This window comes from Equus przewalskii, chromosome 27 (assembly GCF_037783145.1).
Source record: "Equus przewalskii isolate Varuska chromosome 27, EquPr2, whole genome shotgun sequence".
Classification (NCBI taxonomy): domain Eukaryota; kingdom Metazoa; phylum Chordata; class Mammalia; order Perissodactyla; family Equidae; genus Equus; species Equus przewalskii.
The window spans coordinates 34,518,796-34,541,073 of NC_091857.1; the positions used below are offsets into that span (position 1 = coordinate 34,518,796).

A 22,278-nucleotide genomic window follows, 5' to 3' on the forward strand; every position below is an offset into this window, starting at 1 on the left:
TCGAATAAAGAAAAATCGGCCTCCTGCTTTCAGGCAAGGGACGAAGATCTCTCTGAAATCCCTGAAATTAAACAGAAGACTGAAACGTGCAGAGGAAGTAACTGAAGGAGCCCCAGCACAGGTGCCCACGGCCACAGACTTCAGCGTGGATGCAGCCAACTAAACTCCTCGCTACTTAGGCGGGACCTTTAAGAATGAAGATCTGATCACAGCACCATTTTATTTATTTTTTTTTAATCTTTAAAAGTTAACAAAGCCATCAGTATCCTCCTGTGTTGTCAGAGCAGGGTCCTGCATGGAGCCGGGCAGCTGCATTCGCCTTGTGACTTTTCACAGGAGCGTGGGTTTAGGTGGCCCAATTGTCCCCTCTGTTTGTGAGCCTCAGCCTTCGTAACAGCCCTGAAATGTGCTCTCCTAAAGATGTTCCCTGAGATAGGACACCGCTGTGCATTGTTTCGCTGCATACCAGCATTAATATCCCAGAGCAATCCACCCTGCTTTTAACGGCTGATGACAGCTCCAATGGCTGGGCAAAAATCAGTTGAAGGAAAGGGAAGTCTTGTCGGAAATGAGATTAATCTTGTAACGAGTGTTCAGCCCTGATAACCCATCTGGGCACACAACTGCTTAAAGTGGAGAGCAATTAACCTTCACCCGACAAGCTCTGTCCAACCGTTATAAACATTAAAGAGACAGAATCCTGCACCCCCTCCTTGTAGACTAAACAACCAGATTTGAATTCCACGTAAACCGCCTCTTGCTGCAGATGTGCAGTGATGACAAAGTCCAGGGAGGAGGGTGGGTCCCGGCTCTGTCAATAACTCAGGTACCTTTGGGCACGGTTTGAGCGAGCTGAGGTTATTAGTCTGAAAAACCACTCGGGGTATTTTTAAACAAAATCATTAGCTTTAGGGGAGGTGAACATAGTTGCTTTCACGCAGGAACACACGTCTGCTAATAGGAACACATGTCTGCTAATAAGAACACAATTTGAGGGTTTTTTCCTTTTCTCTTTCTTTCGTCCAGCAGTGGGAATATTTGCACTGAGCTGGCCCCCTACTTTCACTCAATTCCCCTCTTCCAGCCGCTGCAGGCATTTGAATGAGGGATGCAGCCTGTGGTCACAGAAGGGAGATTTTGTTTTTTTTTTTTAATCTCTGAGAAGTTATTAGCTTTCATGGGGAGCGAACCTGTGGTCTTGCGTTATCAGTATATGCCGTAACCGCTCGAGCTAACCAAGTCGGCCCAGGTAAATACTGAGTGGTTAGGGAACCTACTGGGAACTTATAGTTAAAAGACTTTCACAACACTCAAGAGAAATCTCTGAGGCCATTAACTTATCACTGGAGCAATGGCTTTCTGTAGCATCAGTTTTTACTGAGCCATTGGGTTGTATTTACGGACATGATATTAACAACAAATAGATAAAGGATAAGGTCCCTGGACCTTAGAGGTGGCCACAAACCAATGGGGGTGCACAATATACCCCACCTGTAGCATTTAAACCAGAAGAATATTTAAGTACGTATACAAAGTAATCTGAGGGATAGATGCTTTATGTAACTAGCCTGTCTGCCAGTATGACTGTAACTCAGATTTTTAGAAACAATGAGAGAATAATAAAAGAAAAAAAATGAAAGCATTCAGTTAGCATGTTCTAAACGAATTTCTCTCTCCCAAGATTTTAATCCAGTTTTCGTTGATGGCCAAAGATGGTTTTCCAAATAGTCCATCCCCAACATTAGATCTTATCTCGCCTTTGAACCCAGTTTTTCTTTTTCCAGTGGATAAGTCATTGCTATTCAAGGCCTCAGGGATGTGTTTGAACACAACAAGGCTGTGTTTCCATGGTATACCTCACTCACGCTGGTCTCCAGACAGTACCAGAGTGGCATGGCAGAGGGTGTGCATCGTAGGGAGAAGTGTTCCTGCAATCTGGGACAAAATATCCTGGTTGGCATTTGTATGCTTCCCAGGGCCTCTTCCTGACTTCAGTGAGTAAGAAAGTCCTTACCCTCCAGAGCAGGACGTGTGAAAGGAGAGCATGTCGGACTGACTCCCACATCACAGGGATTCATACCATCCCCGTGTTTGCAGCCAAGGTAGATGCAAGCAGAGGATTCATTGGGAGCGTTTTGGTGACTTAGCCTGAGAGGAGGTGGAGACGGGCTATGGGCACTTGAGCTGGCCAGCTTTACATCCTGGAGTGGCCATCAGGTGCGCCTGAAGGAGAAAGGACCCACAAAGAACATGACAAAGCCCCTGACTGGTTCTTGATTTAAATTTGCATTTCTTTCCCCCGAAAATCTTGCAGAGCCTTCAGTGTCAGTGGATAAGATGAAGTCCAGTGCTTTTGCTTGGAGTCAGGTCCATTGCACAAGACATAACACTAGAATGTTTAGGGGCAGTTCCTGTTCCAGAGCCCAAATCCCTATGTCTGTCACCTCAGCAGATATCAAAGACAGAAGACAAAAATGAAATCACAGGGTCTGACAAGAGCACAGTATGTGACATCATTTTAGGAGTTCAATCTTAGAAACGTGTAGGTTCAACTTGAAGACAGTAGTGAAGAAAGCCACATGAATCATCTTTTTTATATATAAGATGTAAACAGCACACTCATCCATTCGTCTAGACTGGGGAGATAGAATTTGGGGGATGGGCTGCCCAAATAGCAAACCCCCACGTGACTCCAATGAGCTGATGTGGGCTGCACTAACCTTGCTGCACTTCTTGACATTTACCAAGTAAAATTATGAGATAAGGGAAACCACAACATCAAACTCGGTATCTTGTGAAACTGAAACAGTTGCAGAGTAAACACTCTGCCTAACAGTGATTTTTACGTTGATCATCCTACTGGATTTAAAGATGCAATGGTTGACATTCATGCTATGAAGTTGTATACTTTTTCAACAAAACGAACTTCCTTTACACACTTCAAAATGGCATTTACACAAAAGTGCCTTGTACACAAGCGTGAAGGTGAGAATGCCAGCATCAGCACCTCAGTTGGTCGGCATTATCGGTGAGTGATGCTCTGCTCTTCTAATGCGCCAGCAACATGCAGAAGAGAAGCTGCCATCCTTGAAACTACTTTGTCTCCTTCCTACCTGTAGTGGGTTGAATCGTGCCCCGCCATGTCCACTGAGAACGTCAGAATGTGACCTTGTTAGAAACAGGGTCTTTGCAGATGTAATTAAGATAAGTACTAAGAGGAGATCACACTAGATTAGGGAAGACCCTAAATCCAGTGAGAGCATCCTTATAAGAAACCAAAAAGGAGAGACAGAGACCCAGAGAAGAAGGTGATGTGAAGACAAGGGTGGAGACTGGAGTGCCATGTCTACAATCCAAGGAAAGCAAGGATTGTGGGCGACCGCCAATAGCTGGGAGAGAGGCACGGAATGGATTCTCCCTCAGCAGCTCCAGAAGGAACCAACACTGCCAACACCTTGAGGTTGGACGTCTGGCCTCCTAAACTTCGAGATAATAAAATTCAGTTGTTTGAAGCCACCCAATTGTGGTAATTCATTACGTCAGCCCAAGGAAACTAATATACTACCTGTGGATCCTGTTTTTAACCAAAATCTTGCCATTTTCGGGCATCATCTGGCTCGCTATTTGCCTTGTAGAGTTAGTGAAGCTTTAAAAGTGCTCCAGATTATGCCAAGAATTAGGTAACTCCTTGGTAACAGCAACTAGAAAGGCTGAATTTTTCGGAATAATACTAATTTTGCAAAACGTTTCATGTAGACTCTTCTGTCCAACCGCATCTTAATTCTTCTGCTTAGGAAAATATGGGGGAAAACTGTCTGGTTCACATTCTAATGAAAGTCATTATCATGTGGGAGATATTTGGACAAACATCTTTAAAACTCTCAAAGTTCTATTTGTTTGAAAATAATGTTAGAAGTTAAAAAAAACACAATGGAAATTAAAAATCTATTTCTTTTCTTTTTCTTTTTTGTTTTTTGAGGAAGATTAGCCCTGAGCTAACATCTGCTGCCAATCCTCCTCTTTTTGCTGAGGAAGACTGGCCCTGAGCTAACATCCATGCCCATCTTCCTCTACTTTATATGTGGGACGCCTGTCACAGCATGGCTGGCCAAGTGGTGCCATGTCCACACCCGGGATCTGAACCGGTGAACCCCGGGCGGCCAAAGCGAAATGTGCACACTTAACCACTGCGCCATCGGGCCGGCCCCAAAATCTAATTCTTTAGTATGCTTTTCAACCAACATTTGTGGGCAGATTAGTCAAATTATGATTTCTTCATATATATTCTCTCTCCAACAAAATTCTAGTTCTCTTAGAAGTTCCTTTTAATTATCCCAAAAGCAATTAAGAGCTGACTGACCCAGACTGTAATTGGGTTGAGAAACACTAAACTCTCAGATAACCAATCAAGTTTCTTCCAACTTTTTGACTCCTAAATAAAAGTTGTTTCCTTTTCTTCGACTCCTTAAAAACTAGATTATAGTTTTTGCTAGGAGAAGGACCAAGTCAGATTTCTTCTAATCACATACACTGCCAAGGACCCGCTTGACTCGGGGAAAGATTTCAATATGCATGTGATCATTTATTTATTTACACATATTCATCCATTCAGCAAATATTCATGGGGCAGCACTTCATATGCCAAGCATTGTGCGAGGCACCGGGGAAACAACGGGGAGCCAAGTTCTTAAATTATTAGATTGGAAAACAGTTCATAAAAACAATCTTACCAAGATAACAGAACACTTTAGGTTTTACGAAAGATCACGTTTTCCTTGGCTTCTATATAATACTTTGACCAGTGAGGCTCATTAAGTTAAATAATATGTTTGCTAAACTTAAAATTTCAGTAGGAAATCCAATTTCATTATCTGTCTTAAATAAATTGGTTGTTAATCACTATTAATCTTTATTATAAGCAGATTATCTTACAATTGAATACAAAAAACTTAGCTATTTATGGAAATGTTCTACCGCATCATAGCCATTGAAGATGCCATTTACATAATAATTACAGTCCTGTGAGAGCTGCCTGATTCACCAAGGAATACGGAGGCCCTCAGTGTGAACCAGTACGTTGGACACCAGCATACGCATTTCAAAGATTAAGTTACAGCTTCATTGGAATTTCAAAGGAGAGATTACAGTAACAGAAGAAGAAAAACGAATAGTGCCCATCATAGTCCATTAAATACAACTATTCATTACTTTGTGCCCAGAAAGACTTTTGTATAACGGATTGTAACAATTGCATATTTAGATGATTTGATACAAACCCTGGGTCTATAAACACTGGTAGCTGTGGCCTCTCAGTAAATGCAAAAGTGTTGCTCAGTTTTGCCTCATCCAGACAACTGTCATGGAACAAAATGCAGGCTCTGAGGACTGTATTTCTGCTTTTACGTCTCAAGCGGAAAGGCTCTCCAACCACGGCCCAGCAGAGACAGCAGGCACTTATCAGGCACGTGCTCACAGCTGTTCAAAACCCACTTCGGTTCTGGGCAGCCCCACGATCGGCACCTTCTCAATCACACACAGGCTCTTTAGGTCACACACACTTATGTCTAACACTAGGCATCTGAATGTGACACAGGGGCATACAAGACATCGGTCCCAAGACATAGAAATAATTCTGTCTTCTGATCAAATCACAAATTCTCTCATAACCTCTAGGGGCAACTAACACGAGCTTTGCATACAAGAAGAAGTCAGTTATTGCTCACTGAATTAAATGAATTAATTCTCTATGACAAGTTATCAGGTATGGCCTCACTAATTAATGCACGCACTCATGCATTTATCATCCAGGCAGATATTCATTCACTTATTGAATATTTATCAAATAGACATTTATGGAAGGCCTGCTTCTTACTAGGCATGGTCAGCACAGATCAAAGATCACAGGACGACAGCTGTATAACTTAAGGCACAGAGGACTGAACTTTAATAACCGGTGTTGAGAGTTTCTAGTCTTCATCGAGGTTCCCTCGGTTCCTAATCATGGACATTAACTGGCAACATGATAATTTAGTAGATGCCCCATCTCCTCTAAAGAATGTGCCAGCTATAGTTGTACAAAATAGTTCTTGACTCCTTCCATTCTAGGACCACTCCACAGACCAGAAAAGGCTAGGGAGAGCACAGCGAACAACATATAGTCTTCTATCTTGGTTTTCCTTCAGATCCCCAAAACTATTGATTTTCAGGGGGCCAGCCAGATGGCGTAGTGGTTAGGTTCATGCGCTCTGCTTTGACAGTCTGAGGTTCACAGGTTCAGATCCTGGGTGTGGACCTACAACGCTCGTCGTCACGCTGTGGCAGCATCCCACATACAAAAAGTAGAGGAAGGTCGGCACAGATGTTAGCTCAGGATCAATCTTCCTCAAGTAAAAACAAGGAAGACTGGCAACAGATGTTAGCTCAGGGCCAATCTTTCTTGCCAAAAACAAAAACAAAAACTATTGATTTTCTGGGCTCAGGAAAATGCAGCTGAGTGCAGCTGCTGAAAGTTTGGTTAACATGTTGCTTGAACCACTAAATAGACTCCCAATGGTGACTCTATTATGCTTTCTCTACTATTCTCAAAGGAATAGCATGAGAAAGAAGTAAATAACATACAGGGGAATACTTTCATCTCTTTAGAAGAAGCTATAAAAACCCAAAGTGGATCGGAGGATTCCTTTCAAAAGACAAACACTAGAAACAAACACAATCAAGAATTGATTACTTCAGAAAAAGCAAATAAGATATGAGAGTAAATTAAATAGTAAGAATGAGACTGGGATAAGTAACCAAAAAGAGCTCATGGCAGCTGTCATTTTTTGCACACCAAAGCACATTACTGCTCAAAGCAGGTACTTGCATTAAGTTGTTTAATCCTTGCACCATCGCCAAGAAGCAGGTGTGAGTATCATTACTGCACCCATTCCACAGACGAGGAAACCGAGGCACAATAAAGCAAAGCCACCGTGCCAGGGCGTGGTGGAACAAGGAGCTGCTCCCAGGCTGTGTGGCTCCGCTCCATAGTAAGAAACCGGGTCCTTAGGAAGGGACATAGCACCTTAATCACTAAAAGGGGTCAAAGAAAGTTCAGCCCTGGGGCTGGTCCGGTAGCTGAGTGGTTAAGTTCGCACACTCCGCTTCGGTGGCCCAGGGTTTCACCGGTTCGGATCCTGGGCGCGGACATGACACCACTCATCAGGCCACGCTGAGTGGTGTCCCACATAACACAACCGGAGGGACCTACAACTAGAATATACAACTATGTACTGGGGGGCTTTGAGGAGAAGAAGAAGAAGAAAAAACAGAAGATTGGCAACGGATGTTAGCTCAGGTGGCAATCTTTAAAAAAAAAAAAAGAAAGTTCAGCCTTTAGTCCTCTTTTCCTCACTATCCTGGAGATCAGGAAGTAAGCAGAAGAAGACTATTAAAAGTGAGTTTAATTTCTCACATTTTATTATTCTTTTTAAAGAATATGTGAATGGAAAAAAAGACCAAAACATCCAAAAAGAATCAAGTCCTAACAGACCCTTGACTACATAATGTCAATTATTTTATTTTAATCTTATTTTCTAAACTCCTACAATAATTGTTTTTGAAATGGGGGAAAAGGACAAAGCTTTTATTACCGTGGTTGCTGTTGTTTGAACAGTATGTCATTCAATGGACATATTGAAACTGTATTCACTTTAGGCTGAAGAAAACCAAACCAAACCGACCCCAGTGCTCAGCCAGGCAGCGGTGATTTTCAGAGAGGATGCCAATGGGGCTGCCACTCCGGCAGGCATCAAAGATGAGGCTATCTGCTGTACGGTCCTGCACAGCATCACGCAACCGAGATTCCGTGGCACCGGAACCGATACAGACTCAGGCGATCAGAGAAGTCATTTTGCAAAGAGGCAGAAGTGACGGGGAGAGCATCTGGAAGAAAGCATGCTGGGAGATGCCTCCCGGAGTTTCACTCTAAGGTAACAGAGCGGGACAATAAAGGTGCTGGGGTAGAAAGCAGCCTTCCTTCAAACAGGAGGATCCTGAGTTTACAGCGTCTGCCATTAGGTATAAAAGCAAAAGTATACAAACAAATGAGCCTTGAAGAAAATATCTCTTTGGGCAATTTCATGCCAGTGCAACCAAAATATGTGTGCTGAGTGACTGTGTAGATAAAACCATTGGTGTATATTCGTGTACTAGCACCTGCATGAGACGTGACTCCATCTCACCATATCTGGCAGCTTCTCAGGGTCAAATAAAGTCTCTGCCTCCCCAGCTGGCAGCCAACAAGCCCTATGATGCCATATGGGAGGAATAATCTGTATTGGACACTGTCCTCTTGTCCACGGCAATGCAAAGCACACAGGCACTTTCTGATGGCGCTTCTGATCAAAGGAGGTGCTTTACCAGGACTTAACCCAATAATTTACGGCAGCGGAGTTTTCGGATTATTTTGGGGACTCGTAGAAGATCTGGGTGGGGCCGTAGACTTCCATGTTTTGAGTATGTAAACATCACTCCTTGGAGTTCTGCCAGTGCTTGAGTTAAGCGGCTTTCAGGTGCTATTTATTTTGTTTAGTTTATTGTCCAGTGTTACTGTTTGTTGACTTGATATATTTTTCTCCCCTACAAAGGGGCCCGTCGGCAAGCACATATCCTGTAGATGGATAATTGATGACTCCCCATTGTTCAATGTTTGTGTGTTGTGGTTTTATTTGCTTTGGTTCAAAGGACCTAAACAATGCATTCACTGGATTTAATAACCGGTGTAAAACCAGCACAGGGAAAAATCTGCGCGCTGAGATTTTTGTACCCAAATCTGGTGACCTCTGCTTGAGTAAAGAAAGCAAAATCCAAAATGACCTCTAACTAAGTAACCCAGAACACACCTTCAACTGAATCTCAAAGAGGCTTATTTTCCAACAAGTACAAAAGCAGACTCACGCATCCTTTTCCATGACTCGAAGGAGACTGGGGTGCCTGCAGGGCACATGTCTTACTCGTAGACATGTCTCGTCTAGTTACACTCTTCTCTGTAAAAACCAGCAAGCAGGCAAGACCAAGAATGAGAACAAGGGACTCATACCATTACTTTAGAAACATCCTATTTTCACCTACTTCAAGACAGAGAATCCTGCCAGAAAATCTGTAGCAACAGGCTTCTTCCCCCTTGGAGAGAAGATAATGAACAACAAGCCAGGCACTTGCAGAGGAAGCTTCCCCTGCGAGCCCTTCCTGCACCAGTGCGTCGCTGGTTGGCCTGGCTATCTGGGTAGGAAGTGAACGCAGGAAGTATCTGTCTACAAACTCTTTATCCTCAAGGTAATTGCTGCAGCAGCATTTTACTGTTTACCAAAGCAGTAAACATGCGATCTAAAAAAAGATGTTTTCCATCTCTAAAGAACAAGGCTTAAAAAAATATATGTGTGCTTATTTCACAACCAGCTTCTTATCCAAACTGTCTGCAATCTGATTGTGCCTCCAGGAGGGAGTGAGTCAATGGGAACAGCTTTTTGCATAGAACAGAAGGTACTCTGTCAGGGGTGCCCAAGACGCAGAGGTGGGCTTTCTTCTCTGGGATGCTATTCTAACAGAGTAAACTGTTTTTCTCTTCCTTTAAGCTTAACACAGGCTTAACGGAGTTCGTGGTCCTTGGCTTAACAGGTGAAGTCAACAAGACCATCTATGTTAACCCAAATTAGCAGAAAAGGATAATTCAGAAAGTCACTTGTGTTTGACCTGGGACAATATTCTTATTTTATATGTGAATATAAATAAGCTTCTAGTGCTAGGAGTTCACACAAGACGAAGTTAAAGATTGAAATCAAAAGGAGTTGTGTGGCTGCTGCTTTTTGATAATTTCTACTGGAGACAGGCAGAGCCTCCTGTCAATTTTCTCTTATTCTTTTATCCCAGATTAAAGTCTTGTGAGCCCGCACTGTCCCAGATTTCCTGGGATGAGAGATGCCCCAGAATTCCTAGGGTGAGAGAAGGATGGAGTATCTGTGAGAGGCAGTGTGGAGTGAATGGAAGCAGGTCCAAGAAGAAGCCCTGAGCATTCGAGATGTCCAGGAAGATCCTCCTCGTTATTCTTCTTGCTCTTTATGTTTTTAAAACCTCCTGTTGGGTTGTTAGCTAATGTGAAGAGGGAAAAAGAGGCGAGAAGGAAGCCGAGAGGGAGAGGCATAGAGAGAAGCAGACGTAACAAGGCCTCGAATACCTTCCCAAGGACTGGCTGCACACTGGCTCCAGCAAACTCAATGGCCAGCGTTGCCCAGCACCGTTTTAAGCCATCTCCAACGCAGACAAAGTGCTGTGAATAACTGAGAACTCACTGTTCTGGAAGGGTTTTTATTTCGTAATAAAGAGAAAAGAACATGTTAGAGGAAAATTGGCTACTTGAAAAAAATTTTTAATTCACAAACTGTTGTACAGATTGAAAAAAGAAAAAAAAATACCTTTCCTGGATTTCCTGATTTTAGAAGGAAAATTTAGTAGACTCGAACGAATAGTAAAATTAGCTAACGTGTATTAAGTAGCTCCTATGCGCTCAGTACAGCTCCAACTTGTTTAATCTCACCACGCCCCTGTGATGTAGAAACTTGTCACCCCCTTTTACAGATGGTGCTACCCAGGCGTCGTGAGGTAAAGTGGCTTGTCAAGGGTGAAATGCCAGGAAGACAATTTCCATTTCCCCAAGAAGGAACGAAGGCCAGGAGAGGTGAATTCACCTGCTGAGGTCCCACAGCGTCAAAGCAAAGCTCCAGCACATCTCCCAGGCCAGCCTCTTTCCACTTCCCCTCACCAGCCCCTGCGTCTATGCCTCCCTTTCCTTGCAAGCAAGATAAGACCAATCCTTTCCCCACAGGGGCTATTTTAAGGATGTCATGAAGAAATACAGTATCAAGTCCCTCCCTGGGCGTAAGATAAATACAGGGTGTGCTTGTTCTATTTAACTCGGACACTTTTGATGTTCTCTTGAATGTCAGGTAACACACACACACAACACAGCTCCAAAGAGGACTTCGCAATGCCAAACCACACACATTTTTTTTTTTTTTAACTTGGAGCAATGTCTTGGGAAATCTCCCTCAAATTGAGACACAAACTAATTGTGTTGACAAATTCTAAAGTGTTGTTTCAACAGTTTCCTCTTCCTCAAAGGTGAGCATCACACGCATACGATTAACTTTAAAAAATAAAACTCAATAAGACCCAGTGGGACCTGAAGGGAACAGGATGATGAACTCGTTATTGACGGATGATCTGAATTAATAGCCTTGGGGGAATGTGAATGGGGGTGATGGGGAGCAAGGTTCTCGCTTCAGTGTTAATATTTGCTAAATGAAAAAAAAATCAGTTTGCTATACTGTAATTTTATAAAGGAAAGAGAGATGTTAAATCATCAAGGTAGATTTGAAGGCGACTATGTTAAACTCAACAGGGCAGTTTCTTCACACGATATATTATAAATGTTCTTTATTATATCCTCTAGAATTTGACACGCGTTGTCTCGAACAAAAGCGTTTGAAGTTACAGCCCTGACGTTAATGTTATGATTGGATTATGATGTGGCTTTAAAAATAAATACTTTTGCCTGGCCTTGGCATTTCTTTTCTAAATGTCTCCGCACTTATCTGTGCACAGCAGCAGATTATCATTCTTCCCAGAGCTTAATTCCATAAACACCCCTACTGAAAGACTTGGTAAGGCCTGATGGAAAACTCTGAGCTGCCTTTTCATGATTGATGCCAAGACGAGAGCGAGGAAGTTGATACTTGGGACGAGGAAAGTTAAATCAGCAGCTGATCTGGACTCTGGAACCGCTGCCCCTTGGATATTGCCAAATATGGACAGAATTCTTGTCACCAAGTAAATATAGAATTGGGTGCTAGAGTTTTAGCTTGTGCATTCTCTGGCCCTTTATCTTAAGTAGTTACCAAGAGTATTATAACTGTGGCCTATGGGGTTTTTCATAAAGAATAGTAACATAAATTAGCCAGTTATAATAATGTTCATTATTCAATTATGTAACATATTGCTATATCATTTATTTACATCATTTTTTTGGCACAGTATTTTAATATTTGGGGCTAGGGCAAATATCAGGAAAAAAGAGGTCGTCTGATGATAAATTGAGGGGAAACAAATAGATTTGTGTGACTTGAGCGAGTTTCTTAGCCTCTCTAACCCTCCTTTTTGTCCTTATCTGGACAAAAATCAACAGTAGGCAGGTTTTGGTGAGCCTCACCCGAGATAGCGTCAGAGCCCAGCACAGGGCCTGGCACTTAGGAAGGATGACATTAATTTGGATTATGAATTCACGATAAAACAGCTACCCTTTAAAAATGTTCTTCTATGCTCTTTTAAACATCAATTTAATTAATTTTTATTTAAGTAGGAGACATCTCTCTAAAGAAATACGACTTCTAGTTAAAATCTACATAACAATTCTATTACCCTGATAACTTTCTCTTTATGACTTTAAACGATTTGAGTTAAAATTTATTTTCTTAACAAATATTTATTGAACCCCTGCATTTTGTCAGTTACTGTCAAGGACAGAAAAGAGACGGAGAGACTATACTAAAAGCAGGTTCTCTGGCTTACGTAGATATATATAAAGTATTCACAGAGTAGTCACACTCACGAACACAAGCAAAGCTGGGAGAATGTGCTGACGAGAGAAAAGGAAGCACGAGAGAGTGGACAGAATGAGGAATGATCTTAAACTTCATAAAACATGCCTCAGCCAAGGGCATTAGGAGAAATAAGTGGGAAATAAGTTTGATCGAACAGGGAATGAAATGTGAAGAAGAAAAAGATTCAAAGGTCACAGTGGCCACCAGCTAAAATACGTTCACAGCAAAAAAAAAAAAATAAGTAATGAAATACTATAATTAAGGAAAGACAAATAAAAATGAGATTCCATTTTTGCCTGTTAGAATGGCAAAGATTCAAAGAGTAAAACATTCAGAGTTGCTATGAGTGCAGTGGAACTGACCTCGTCTACAGCTAGATGAAGTGAAAACGGGGACAACCCTTCTGGGGTAAACTGGTCGTTTTTTTTAAATTGGCAAATATTTACATTTGGTAGAGACTTTAAAAATACGTATACTCATTGGTCCAATAATTCCTTTTCTAAGCACCAATACTAATAAAGTGAATTTACAAAAAATTAGACAGAGGGTGCATTGCAATGTAATTAGTGAAAAATCGAAAGCAGTATTATTTCCTACCACAGGATATTGGTCATATAAATTATAACACTTATTTTAAACAGAATCAAATTAAGCAAAAAAAATCTGCTTATCAAAACTTTTTAGTGACATGGGGAAATGTCTGTAAAACAATGTCAATGAGAAAAGATAGAGAGAAAGACAGACAGAAACGTACAATAGGAAGACACACATGAAATGTTAGTAATTCTCTCTGGCTCATTGGGATTAGGAGAAATTTACATGGACTTGATAATGATTTTTTTTCATTTTCTCTACAATGAGAATGTTTATTACTATAAATTTGTACAAGAAAACAAGATTCATTTTTCAAAATTAATGAGATTATAGAGCAGTGAAGGTATTCCAGTCTCCCCGTTCTTATGTCCTCAGGAGCAAGATGCTTTGCAGGCCCCTGCCCTCCTATGGCAACAGAGCCACCAGCCTATGCCGTCAGAACAGAACTGAACCAACCCTCCAACCAGCCTGGCCTCCAGCGACTCCCTGGCTGCTCTGTCTGCCCCTGTGTTTGGCCCCTGCTCTGCTACATCCTTATCAGGAGGAAGGGTCAGCTCCCTCCTCCTGACCTCTCTTGGCTTGTTGCCCCCAAGCGCAGGTGTGTCCTGCCCTGGTGTGGGAGGCCACAGTGGAAACCCGTAGAAGAGACCCTGTGATTCCCCCTCTCTCTTCGAAAGCATCAGAACAGAGTCCGTGTGGCCCTGGGCTTCCACTGAAGCAGAGTAACTTCAAACACAGAGAATTCAGAGCAGGGCTAGAAAGACAGTGCAATTCATTAGGAAAGGTTAAATCAATTTGGGTTGTGTGATGGCGTCTGCCATTTCTTTGAGCACAGACTAGAGGCCCTACAGAACTTAACTTGCACCATCTACAAGGATGGCCACGAGAATGCCATTTTCCAGGGGAGGAAACTGAGGTCAGACACGTTAGGTCCCTTGCCTACACTCACTTGAGGAGTAAGGATTCAAATACAGGTGTGTCTGTGGCCGATTACACAAGAAAAGAAATCTCAGGGGCAATCTGACAGCATCCCCGAGGCAGAGGACAGCTGTCCTCCATCCTGTCGGGACAAGAGGCAGCAATGGGTTCCCTGCGGCCTCGGAGGGCTTCCCTAGCCTTGAAGAGAAGATGCTGCCAGAGCAGAGTGTGCTCCCGACACTGGAAAGGCCTGGAGATCTTACACTTCTGAGCAACTCCTGGCTTTCCCATGGCTTCCTCTGCCATGATTCTCTCCTGCATCAGCCATTAATTCAACACATCTGCCAAGCAATTGGCATGCCAAAGCGGAATTTTCTACTTTGACTCTCCACCCCCACAGAGGGAAATCTTACTCTGAAGTTCTAAACAGAAAAGTAATATTTTCCTGAAGGCATCAGCAATGATTGCCTTATTTACTTTATTTTTATATATGCTTTTTTCAAGAGACATTAACAAGCATAGGTATGTGTCCTTTTGTGGATTTTTTTTAAAAAATAAAAGTCAGTTTTGCAAAAAAAGTTTTTTTAAATAAAATAGTCACTTTAAAGGAAGCTTAGATAATTAAGAAATGGTTCAGGTTTTCAGAACTTTCTCTGAGAGCATTGCAGTCCTACCTAAGTGTATTTAATAGGAAAAAATATTCACAAATTCTGTCATTGCCAATTCTCCTTTCCAGGGTCGCTGAGTCAGGGTGCCCAACGGGCAGGAGTGTGCACACACAGAGAGAGCTAGGGAGAAGGGTGGGGCATTCTAGAAAGCAAACTGTGTCCCAGAGCCACTCACCAATACAAGCAGCAATTCATGTGAAGATAGTGCCCTGTGATTCCACTTTTAGGCAAGGACAGAAGATCAGGGCCCACTCCGGCGATGAGGTATTTACATGGCAGGACAGCAGCATTTTACATCTTATATTCCTCCCACCGTGACAGAGTCACGGAATCCCCCCACAGTAACAGGGAATCAAACAATTCTTATTCCACGTAAGCCAGTGGGTTGATGAAAAATCATACACCTGGAGCTATTAAACTCATTAACCACACCCATCACACTCTATGTTTTTAAATTAATACTTCATGTTTCAATTATCATCAAACTCTCCAACCTCTGTTCAGTCAAGGAAAGGAACTTCTTTCAATAGTTAATTGAAACAGTAACAGTGCGCTCCCTCATCAAGCCTTGTTAGTAAATTTCCAATCCTATCAGATTCTAAGATGCTTTCCACGAAGCTGCTGTCTGCAGCGTGCTCCCTCCTGGTCCTTTCAGGGTCAGATCTCTGTGATAAAGGAAAGTCCCACATCCCCATTTTAAAGACTGAAGAACTTTAAACTCTAGCATCAGGGATTGTAACCTGGGGTTCATGGACCACGGAAGGAGCCTGAGGAGAGAATTGTTATTTCACTAGAATTAGCTTTCCTTGTCAGTCTATGTGTTGCATCTTATGCATTTAAAGGCATTATTCTGAGAATGGACTGTAGGCTTCATTAGACTCCCCAAGTGGCCCATGGCCTAATAAAAGGATCAGGGAAGTCTTGGGGAGGTTGCATTAGAAGTCTTAACTACAGCACAATCAGTTTCCAGGCTCCTTGGAATCTACAAGCAAACACCGTGCTGTTTTGGGGGGAAGAAGTGGAGGGGTGTTAAGCATTGTCGGATGGCACAGAAGCAGGTGGAAGCACCAAAACTGATCTGTGAATTGCATACAGGACGTCACCCTTGATGCTCACATGTTTTTATTAGAACTCTTAATCTGATTTTAAAATCCACGGACACTTGGAGATAAACAGACACTCTCACGTAAGCTCCTAAAATTCCTTTACTTCTTCCAATGGAAACATTCTGTTCCCGATTCCAAAATACCAAGGGAAAATGATGGTGAGAATCACAAAGACAGGATAAAAACATTTAGTTTTTCATAGTGCCTCAGAGTGTCTTATAAATATTAATGCAAAAAAAAAAAGACCCTACTCTGAAGTGTAGTACCAACTTAACAAATTCAAAATCTGATACTTAATCGACTAATTGATTTATTTACTGAAACAACAACAAACAGATTGCGTTTGAGACTGGAAATTGCCTGTATGACAGGCTGTTTCCTAATTCTAACGGACAGCTGTAATTTTCCCTATGCTAATTTGAGCTTTGCACTAACATAATTAAAACTGTAGTCAACAGACTCAGGCCTCCTTCTCCACTCTATAAACAAGTCTATAAAGTCATCTCATTACTTTACCCAGGAAGCCGAACAGAACACGACTCAAAGGAAGTTACCTATAAAGAGGGGCTACTTTGTTTTAACAGAGGATTAAAAAGCATTCACGTGAAGTCATTTTAAAAGTTCACTTGCGATATATACAATATACATATGGGGCAGTGTAATAAAATGTGAAATCAAGCACAGTATCCTAGACGAGTGGAAACTATTTCCCAAAATTTATTCTGAAAGTCACAAAACATTCAAGCTCCAAAAACAGCACCCTATCTTCAGAAATGTATATTCTAAATTAAACAGTATAACACATTTGTATGTTTTGCAAAATGTATTCCACATTCTAAAATGTGACTTGTTATTTCAGTGTCCTACAATACACTGATTTCTTTTTTGAAACATACAGACACACATACATAAATTTGTACTGACGGTATTCAAAATTTACGAAGAATATTTTATTTCATTGCTATGCTAGGCAATAGGGACATAATTAAGGGTGAAAATAAGAATAAAAAGGGTAGCATTTTGAGTTATAAAATCAAATAAATTCTGCTCATATAGCTGAAAGTCAAGCATTTCAAATCCCCAATTTTAAAATTCCTTGTGACGATAGTTATATCTTAAACAATCCTTGAAGCCAAAGAAAGAAAAACCTCTATAAGGTGAAAGTCTTTGAGCCTTGAATTTTTTTTATATATATATTATTGAACATACCTTGAGAAATAAAATAAAATACCTTGGGAAATAAAAACTGAACAGAACTCCTGAAACCTCGTTTACACGGCGGGTGTTCATCAAATCCTCTAATTCAAATACTTCAAATTATATAAACACCAAACCGAGGAGGATTTTTGAAAATGCCTTAGCCCAATTCTGGGCAACTTCCATTTTCATGAGCTTCCAATGAACCAAAACCCTCGATGAGAACACAAGCAAACGCTTCCCACTTACACGCAGCAAAACTAAAGACAAGTGCCCAATAAAACTGATTTTCCTCCTTTCAGTATCTGTTCTTGCTGCTGATTTTTCTCATTTCTACAAATGTCACCAAGGCATGGTGGCCTTGAAAATATTTGAACAGACCACCACTTCACGGACTTTCCTGCGGACTTGCACTAACCATTAAATTGTCTTCACTTCCAGGAGTTAAGCCACATTTAGATTACCACCTATACAGATTTACCTCCATGTTAATCTCGATATGCAATCTACTAGAAACATTTGCAAGAAAAACACATCAGACCACACACCCCAGAGCACAGAGAACCGACAGGCCATTGCTCTCCAACTCCCACAAACCAACCACCACGAGGAAGAAAGCTTACTCACAGCGCACAGAGTAGGTATTTTATTATAGACAAATACATAACCGAACAAATCGAATTACCACCATTTGAGTTATGAGAAGGCTCCGTTCTCGGCATGAAGGATCCAAGAATCAAGCCAACATTTGCATGTCCCATGACCAACAGCCGCTGCCGGGTATCTCTTCATTTCCACTGGGACTGGCTCGCATCCCTGAGGCTAAGGAGTCATTCAAGAGCCGCCGAAAGTTCCACATTTACAAGCCCATCTTTTCCTTTGACCCTACCCTCCAACCTCTCCACGTCCATTGCCTTCTAGCAGATACGCATCCAGGCACCGTTAGGGATAGTTAAAGAATATGAAAATTCAGATGCACTCCGAAAAGCCTTTGCAAAAGTCATCCACAGCACTCAACAGTGAATTTAGCAACCCCAATTTTTTTCTGAGTTTGAAGTTTTTAAGCCTTGCGGATGGTTGGAGTAGGAAAAAGGAAATTTACTAGGCAGTGCAAAGGAAATCTTGTTGTCCTCTATTGTGGCAGTGGGGGTGTTGCCCAATCCTAACTTATCTGCCTTGATAAAGGAAACCAAAGAAAAGAGTAACGAACGCAAGATTTTGTCAAATGAAAGGAATCCTTTCCTTACCTTGATAGTGCTGGCCATAATGCAATCAAGTTTATTGATCGTTAATAAATGTTAATAATAATTATTGCTTCTCTCTGACCAGAAAGTAGTTTTGATGAGGTTGTTTAGAGCGGATGAGATTGTGCGAGGTCTGGGAAATGAAGTCAGCCAATGGCAGGAAGAGCTTTCTATTGGTCCTGGCCGCCCAGCCCGAAGAAACAGGATATTTGGGAGTGGAGAGATAAGAGACCCTGAAAACAATGTTGTTTTTCTTGATGATATGCAGCCAGGAGATTTTTTTTTTTTAATTAAAAAAAAAAAGGCATCAATTGCCTGGGACTGCCACAGCAGGTGTGACCCGGTGTGCCGCCGTGTGACACGCTGCACCAAGGCAGGATACAGATGTGGCGGGACTCCGCACGGTTTCACATGGGCTGCAAGAATCTCGGGCGTTGAGGGCACCCGACAGCGGGCACTGGGCCTTCTTGGCCTTCATCTCCCTGGATCTCCCACATAACTGGGACACAAGACTTGAGCCCCCCCGATTGCGGCTCCTTTGTCCCTAAAGGAAACTTTGCAGGTGCAACTGACTTCATGTTAATAGACGACAACGTTTAATAGTAGCCATTTGCTTGCTGATTTTTCACAACCTTCGTTTATTCAACGGCTCGAGTGTTCCAGAACACTTTCATTTTTTCCTTCCAAACACATGTAATTTTTATTGGCTCTGCAATAAACCAGTTGAAAAGGCAAAGACTCTAGAACTACCGTAACCAAGAAAAGTAAAGAGAAAAATAAGCCTTGTCAGATCCTTGTTGTCAAGTATTTATTTAAAATCAAAATAACCAAAATTACTACAAACACTTTAGATGGTCAGTGAGCTGGTCCCACTCTGACAAAAATCAACGTTGCAGAAACAGCCTCTGATAGAACGCTTGGCTACACGGTGATGCCACGTGAAGATCTCATTAAGGGTTTTGAAATCCAACCTGTAAGTTCAGGGCCACACGTCTGTTTTCCACTCAAAGGAAGTACGGCTAATGTAGGCCTGAACATTCCTTAGAGGGTTTCAGGCCTTTAATTACTCATTTTCAGGAAATTACTTGCTCTCTGAAAGAAACAACAGTTTGCTTTGAATCTAGCTACACGAAAGTTGGACCAGTAAAGAGGTGTGGTCTCAACAGGGGACCCGCAGAACACAATAGAAAGAATCCTGAGTCATCTAGCAACTTCTCAACATTCAGTGAATTGATTTCAGTCAGACTCCGGAGTTTTATAAACTGGTCCAAGTGTCTATGTCTTATAGTGTCCCTGTGATTTGCCCCCTCGTGTTAGGACAGAGGAAGGGGGAGAGGAAGAGGAGAAAGATGAGGAGGAGGAAGGGGAGGTGGGAGAGGAGAAGGAAGAGAGGGATGAGGAGAAGAAGAAAAGAAAGTAGGAGGAGAAGGGAGGAAGGAAGGAAAAAAGAGAGAGGAAAAAAAAGAACAGTGAAAGAAAGGGAAAAATACCAGAAATCTTGTTCCATGTAAAACTCAGAACCTGACAGGTTCTCAGCATCTACGTTTTGAGGGGATGTTGAGTTCCGCTCTTTTCATCTCCAAACAATGAATGAGATGGCAGGCTGATTAAAATTTTGTTTCCCCTAAAGTTTCAAAGTACTGAGCTGTTTTATCTGGGCAGCTTCCACTAGGATTCAGGAGCGCTGAGAAAAACACTCCCTTGGCTCCACCAAGATTCCTTGCTTGTTGTTCTCCTGAGAAGCATCAATTTTAAATGTTAGCTGTAGTATTCCAATAAGCAGCCCCCCATTACGGATTTCCCAAAAGAAGCCTTAAATCGGATGACCCCTTTGCTAACAAAATAGCCAAGGAAGAAAGTTCTGCATGGTCCCATCTCAGCGTTGACTCCTGGATTCCAAACCAGCCCCTCACTTGTTCTCTGCAGCACGAAAGCGTCAGCATCCTTAGGGAGAGAGAATTTTTCATTGAGGGTCTGCCCTTAACTCCTTGGTTCTTGCCTAATTCAAATCAAACAGTAAACAGTGAAAGTTTTTAACTCTCTATTTGGAAATAATTTCAAACTTACCGAAAAGTTACAAGATAATACAAAGAACTCCTAATATCCTTCATCCAGTTACTCCAACTGTTGGTAATTTCCATCATTTCCCTTGCTTTCTCTCTCTCTCTCTCCAATCTCTGTCTTTCTCTCTCTTATTTATGTATGATGCATATATATGTATATACATATCTATCCTTTATTCTTTAATTAATAAAATATTATTGTATTAGAGACTAATTTCTTTCTTGGATACTTACAAACAGAACACATGATGCTATTATTTGATCTATTTCCTGAAGAGTCTACCCATAAGTTTCATTGTGTCTAATTTTGAAAATGCCTACAAATATAAAAGGTGATCCAATAAAAAGCTAATTTTGAGATAATGAGTTATAAACCCTATTACAAAACTTTAAAAATGCAAATCTTCCTCATTTCTAATGACAAAATGTTTGATTGACTCCTATTACCTTCAAAGAGAACAGTCCCTGACGTCCAGAATGGGACAACAGCTTCGAAGCCTGGGATCCCCTGTATATTTAATGCAAAGTTCTCTTTTTTAAACATTGATTGGCTATTGATAGCATATGTATTATTCAGAACATAGCCCAGAAACCACTTCCCAAACCTTACTCCAGGGGGAAATCCTCTGAAGATACAGAAATCACTTCATCCTCCCCTACCCCCACCCCAAGTGTCTGCTAGTCAACGGCCTCAGCGCCAGACCACTCAGCAGCCTAAAGACTGGGCTCCATTCCAACTAGCTACCACCCATCCTTGGGGGAAGACCCCCTTCAGATCACCGGGCAGACCCATTTTGGGGGCAATCACAGATGGCCTTGACCTGGGGGGCCATCCTTCCATGAATCCGTCAGGACAGGTTTGTTTTCCACCCTCCTTGGGACATAGGAAGCACCACGCAGGACCAGTATGGCCCTCCCAGCATCTCTGTGAATAAACTGCACAATTCCATTTTGTATTTACCCATCATGGGCTCACTACCCAGGAATTTGCCAAGCCCTTTGTAAGCCCTTTCATATCCTACTCCAAATCAAAAAGGGAAATAAAGTAAAATAAACCATACGTTTACTGTAACTATAAAAGGAACGTTGTCCTTTATTTGTTCTAAAACCATGTCTTCCTATTTTCCGAAGCGTCCACAAGTTCTCATCCTTGTTTTCTTACTAACTTCTCTATGTGGGATCTACAGAGGAAGGGCAAGCATCGAGAACACGTTAGGTGAGGGCAATATAGTGATAAAAATGACCTGTGAGCACAGAAGAGATAATGGGCCGTAATCCTAACTGGAGACACAACAGAAGATTCACGCATGCTTGCCTTATTAAATACTCATTCAGTGAAATGCTTACCATCGCTGAAAATATTGCAGGAAAATGATGCAGTGGATAAATACTTAGTGATACAGAAAACTGTTATGGTAAGATGCTTGGTAAGTTAAAAATCAGGTTACATAGGAGAATTATAGTACAGACCCATTTTGTTAAAAATCAAAATGTAAAGTAGCAATATCAGTAGGGAGTATACTACAAGAATAACGACAGAGAATCTTTTCTTTTGTGTTTGTCCCTGCTTCTCCTTTGGGTCATCTATTTTTTCAAAACATTTACAATAAATATAAATTACATTCTAAGTAAAAATTATATAAGTAACATCTAATGTGCTATGTTTTTTTAAATATCTGTACAACCTACAGCACACAATACCTCTAGTTGTCAAATTCTATGTGTGTGCAAACAAAAATGTATGTTCCTTTTTAAACATCTACAACAAGAATGAAGCAGCTCTTTTTTGACGCGTTTTAGTAAGGAAAACCAGGAGACACTCATGTGTTTTGCAATGGTCACCTATATACAGCAGT

At 41.6% G+C, this 22,278-nt stretch overlaps 1 protein-coding gene across 9 annotated transcripts in view; it reads right to left on the minus strand.

The window, feature by feature from the left end:
• The window catches only part of ERG (ETS transcription factor ERG), a 256,558-nt gene that overhangs the window by 89,710 nt on the left and 144,570 nt on the right, over nt 1–22,278 (minus strand). The window contains exon 1 of one of the 9 annotated variants that reach the window (XM_008539406.2): nt 18,363–18,554. The exons of 5 other annotated variants lie outside the window; for them this stretch is intronic. In XM_008539406.2, the coding sequence (XP_008537628.1) occupies nt 18,363–18,380 (18 nt within the window). In that variant the 5' untranslated portion in view covers nt 18,381–18,554. Of the gene's footprint in view, nt 1–17,800; nt 18,309–18,362; nt 18,555–22,278 lie in introns of those variants that run through there. 3 more of the 9 variants (XM_070597851.1, XM_070597853.1, XM_070597849.1) reach the window with 3 other exon arrangements.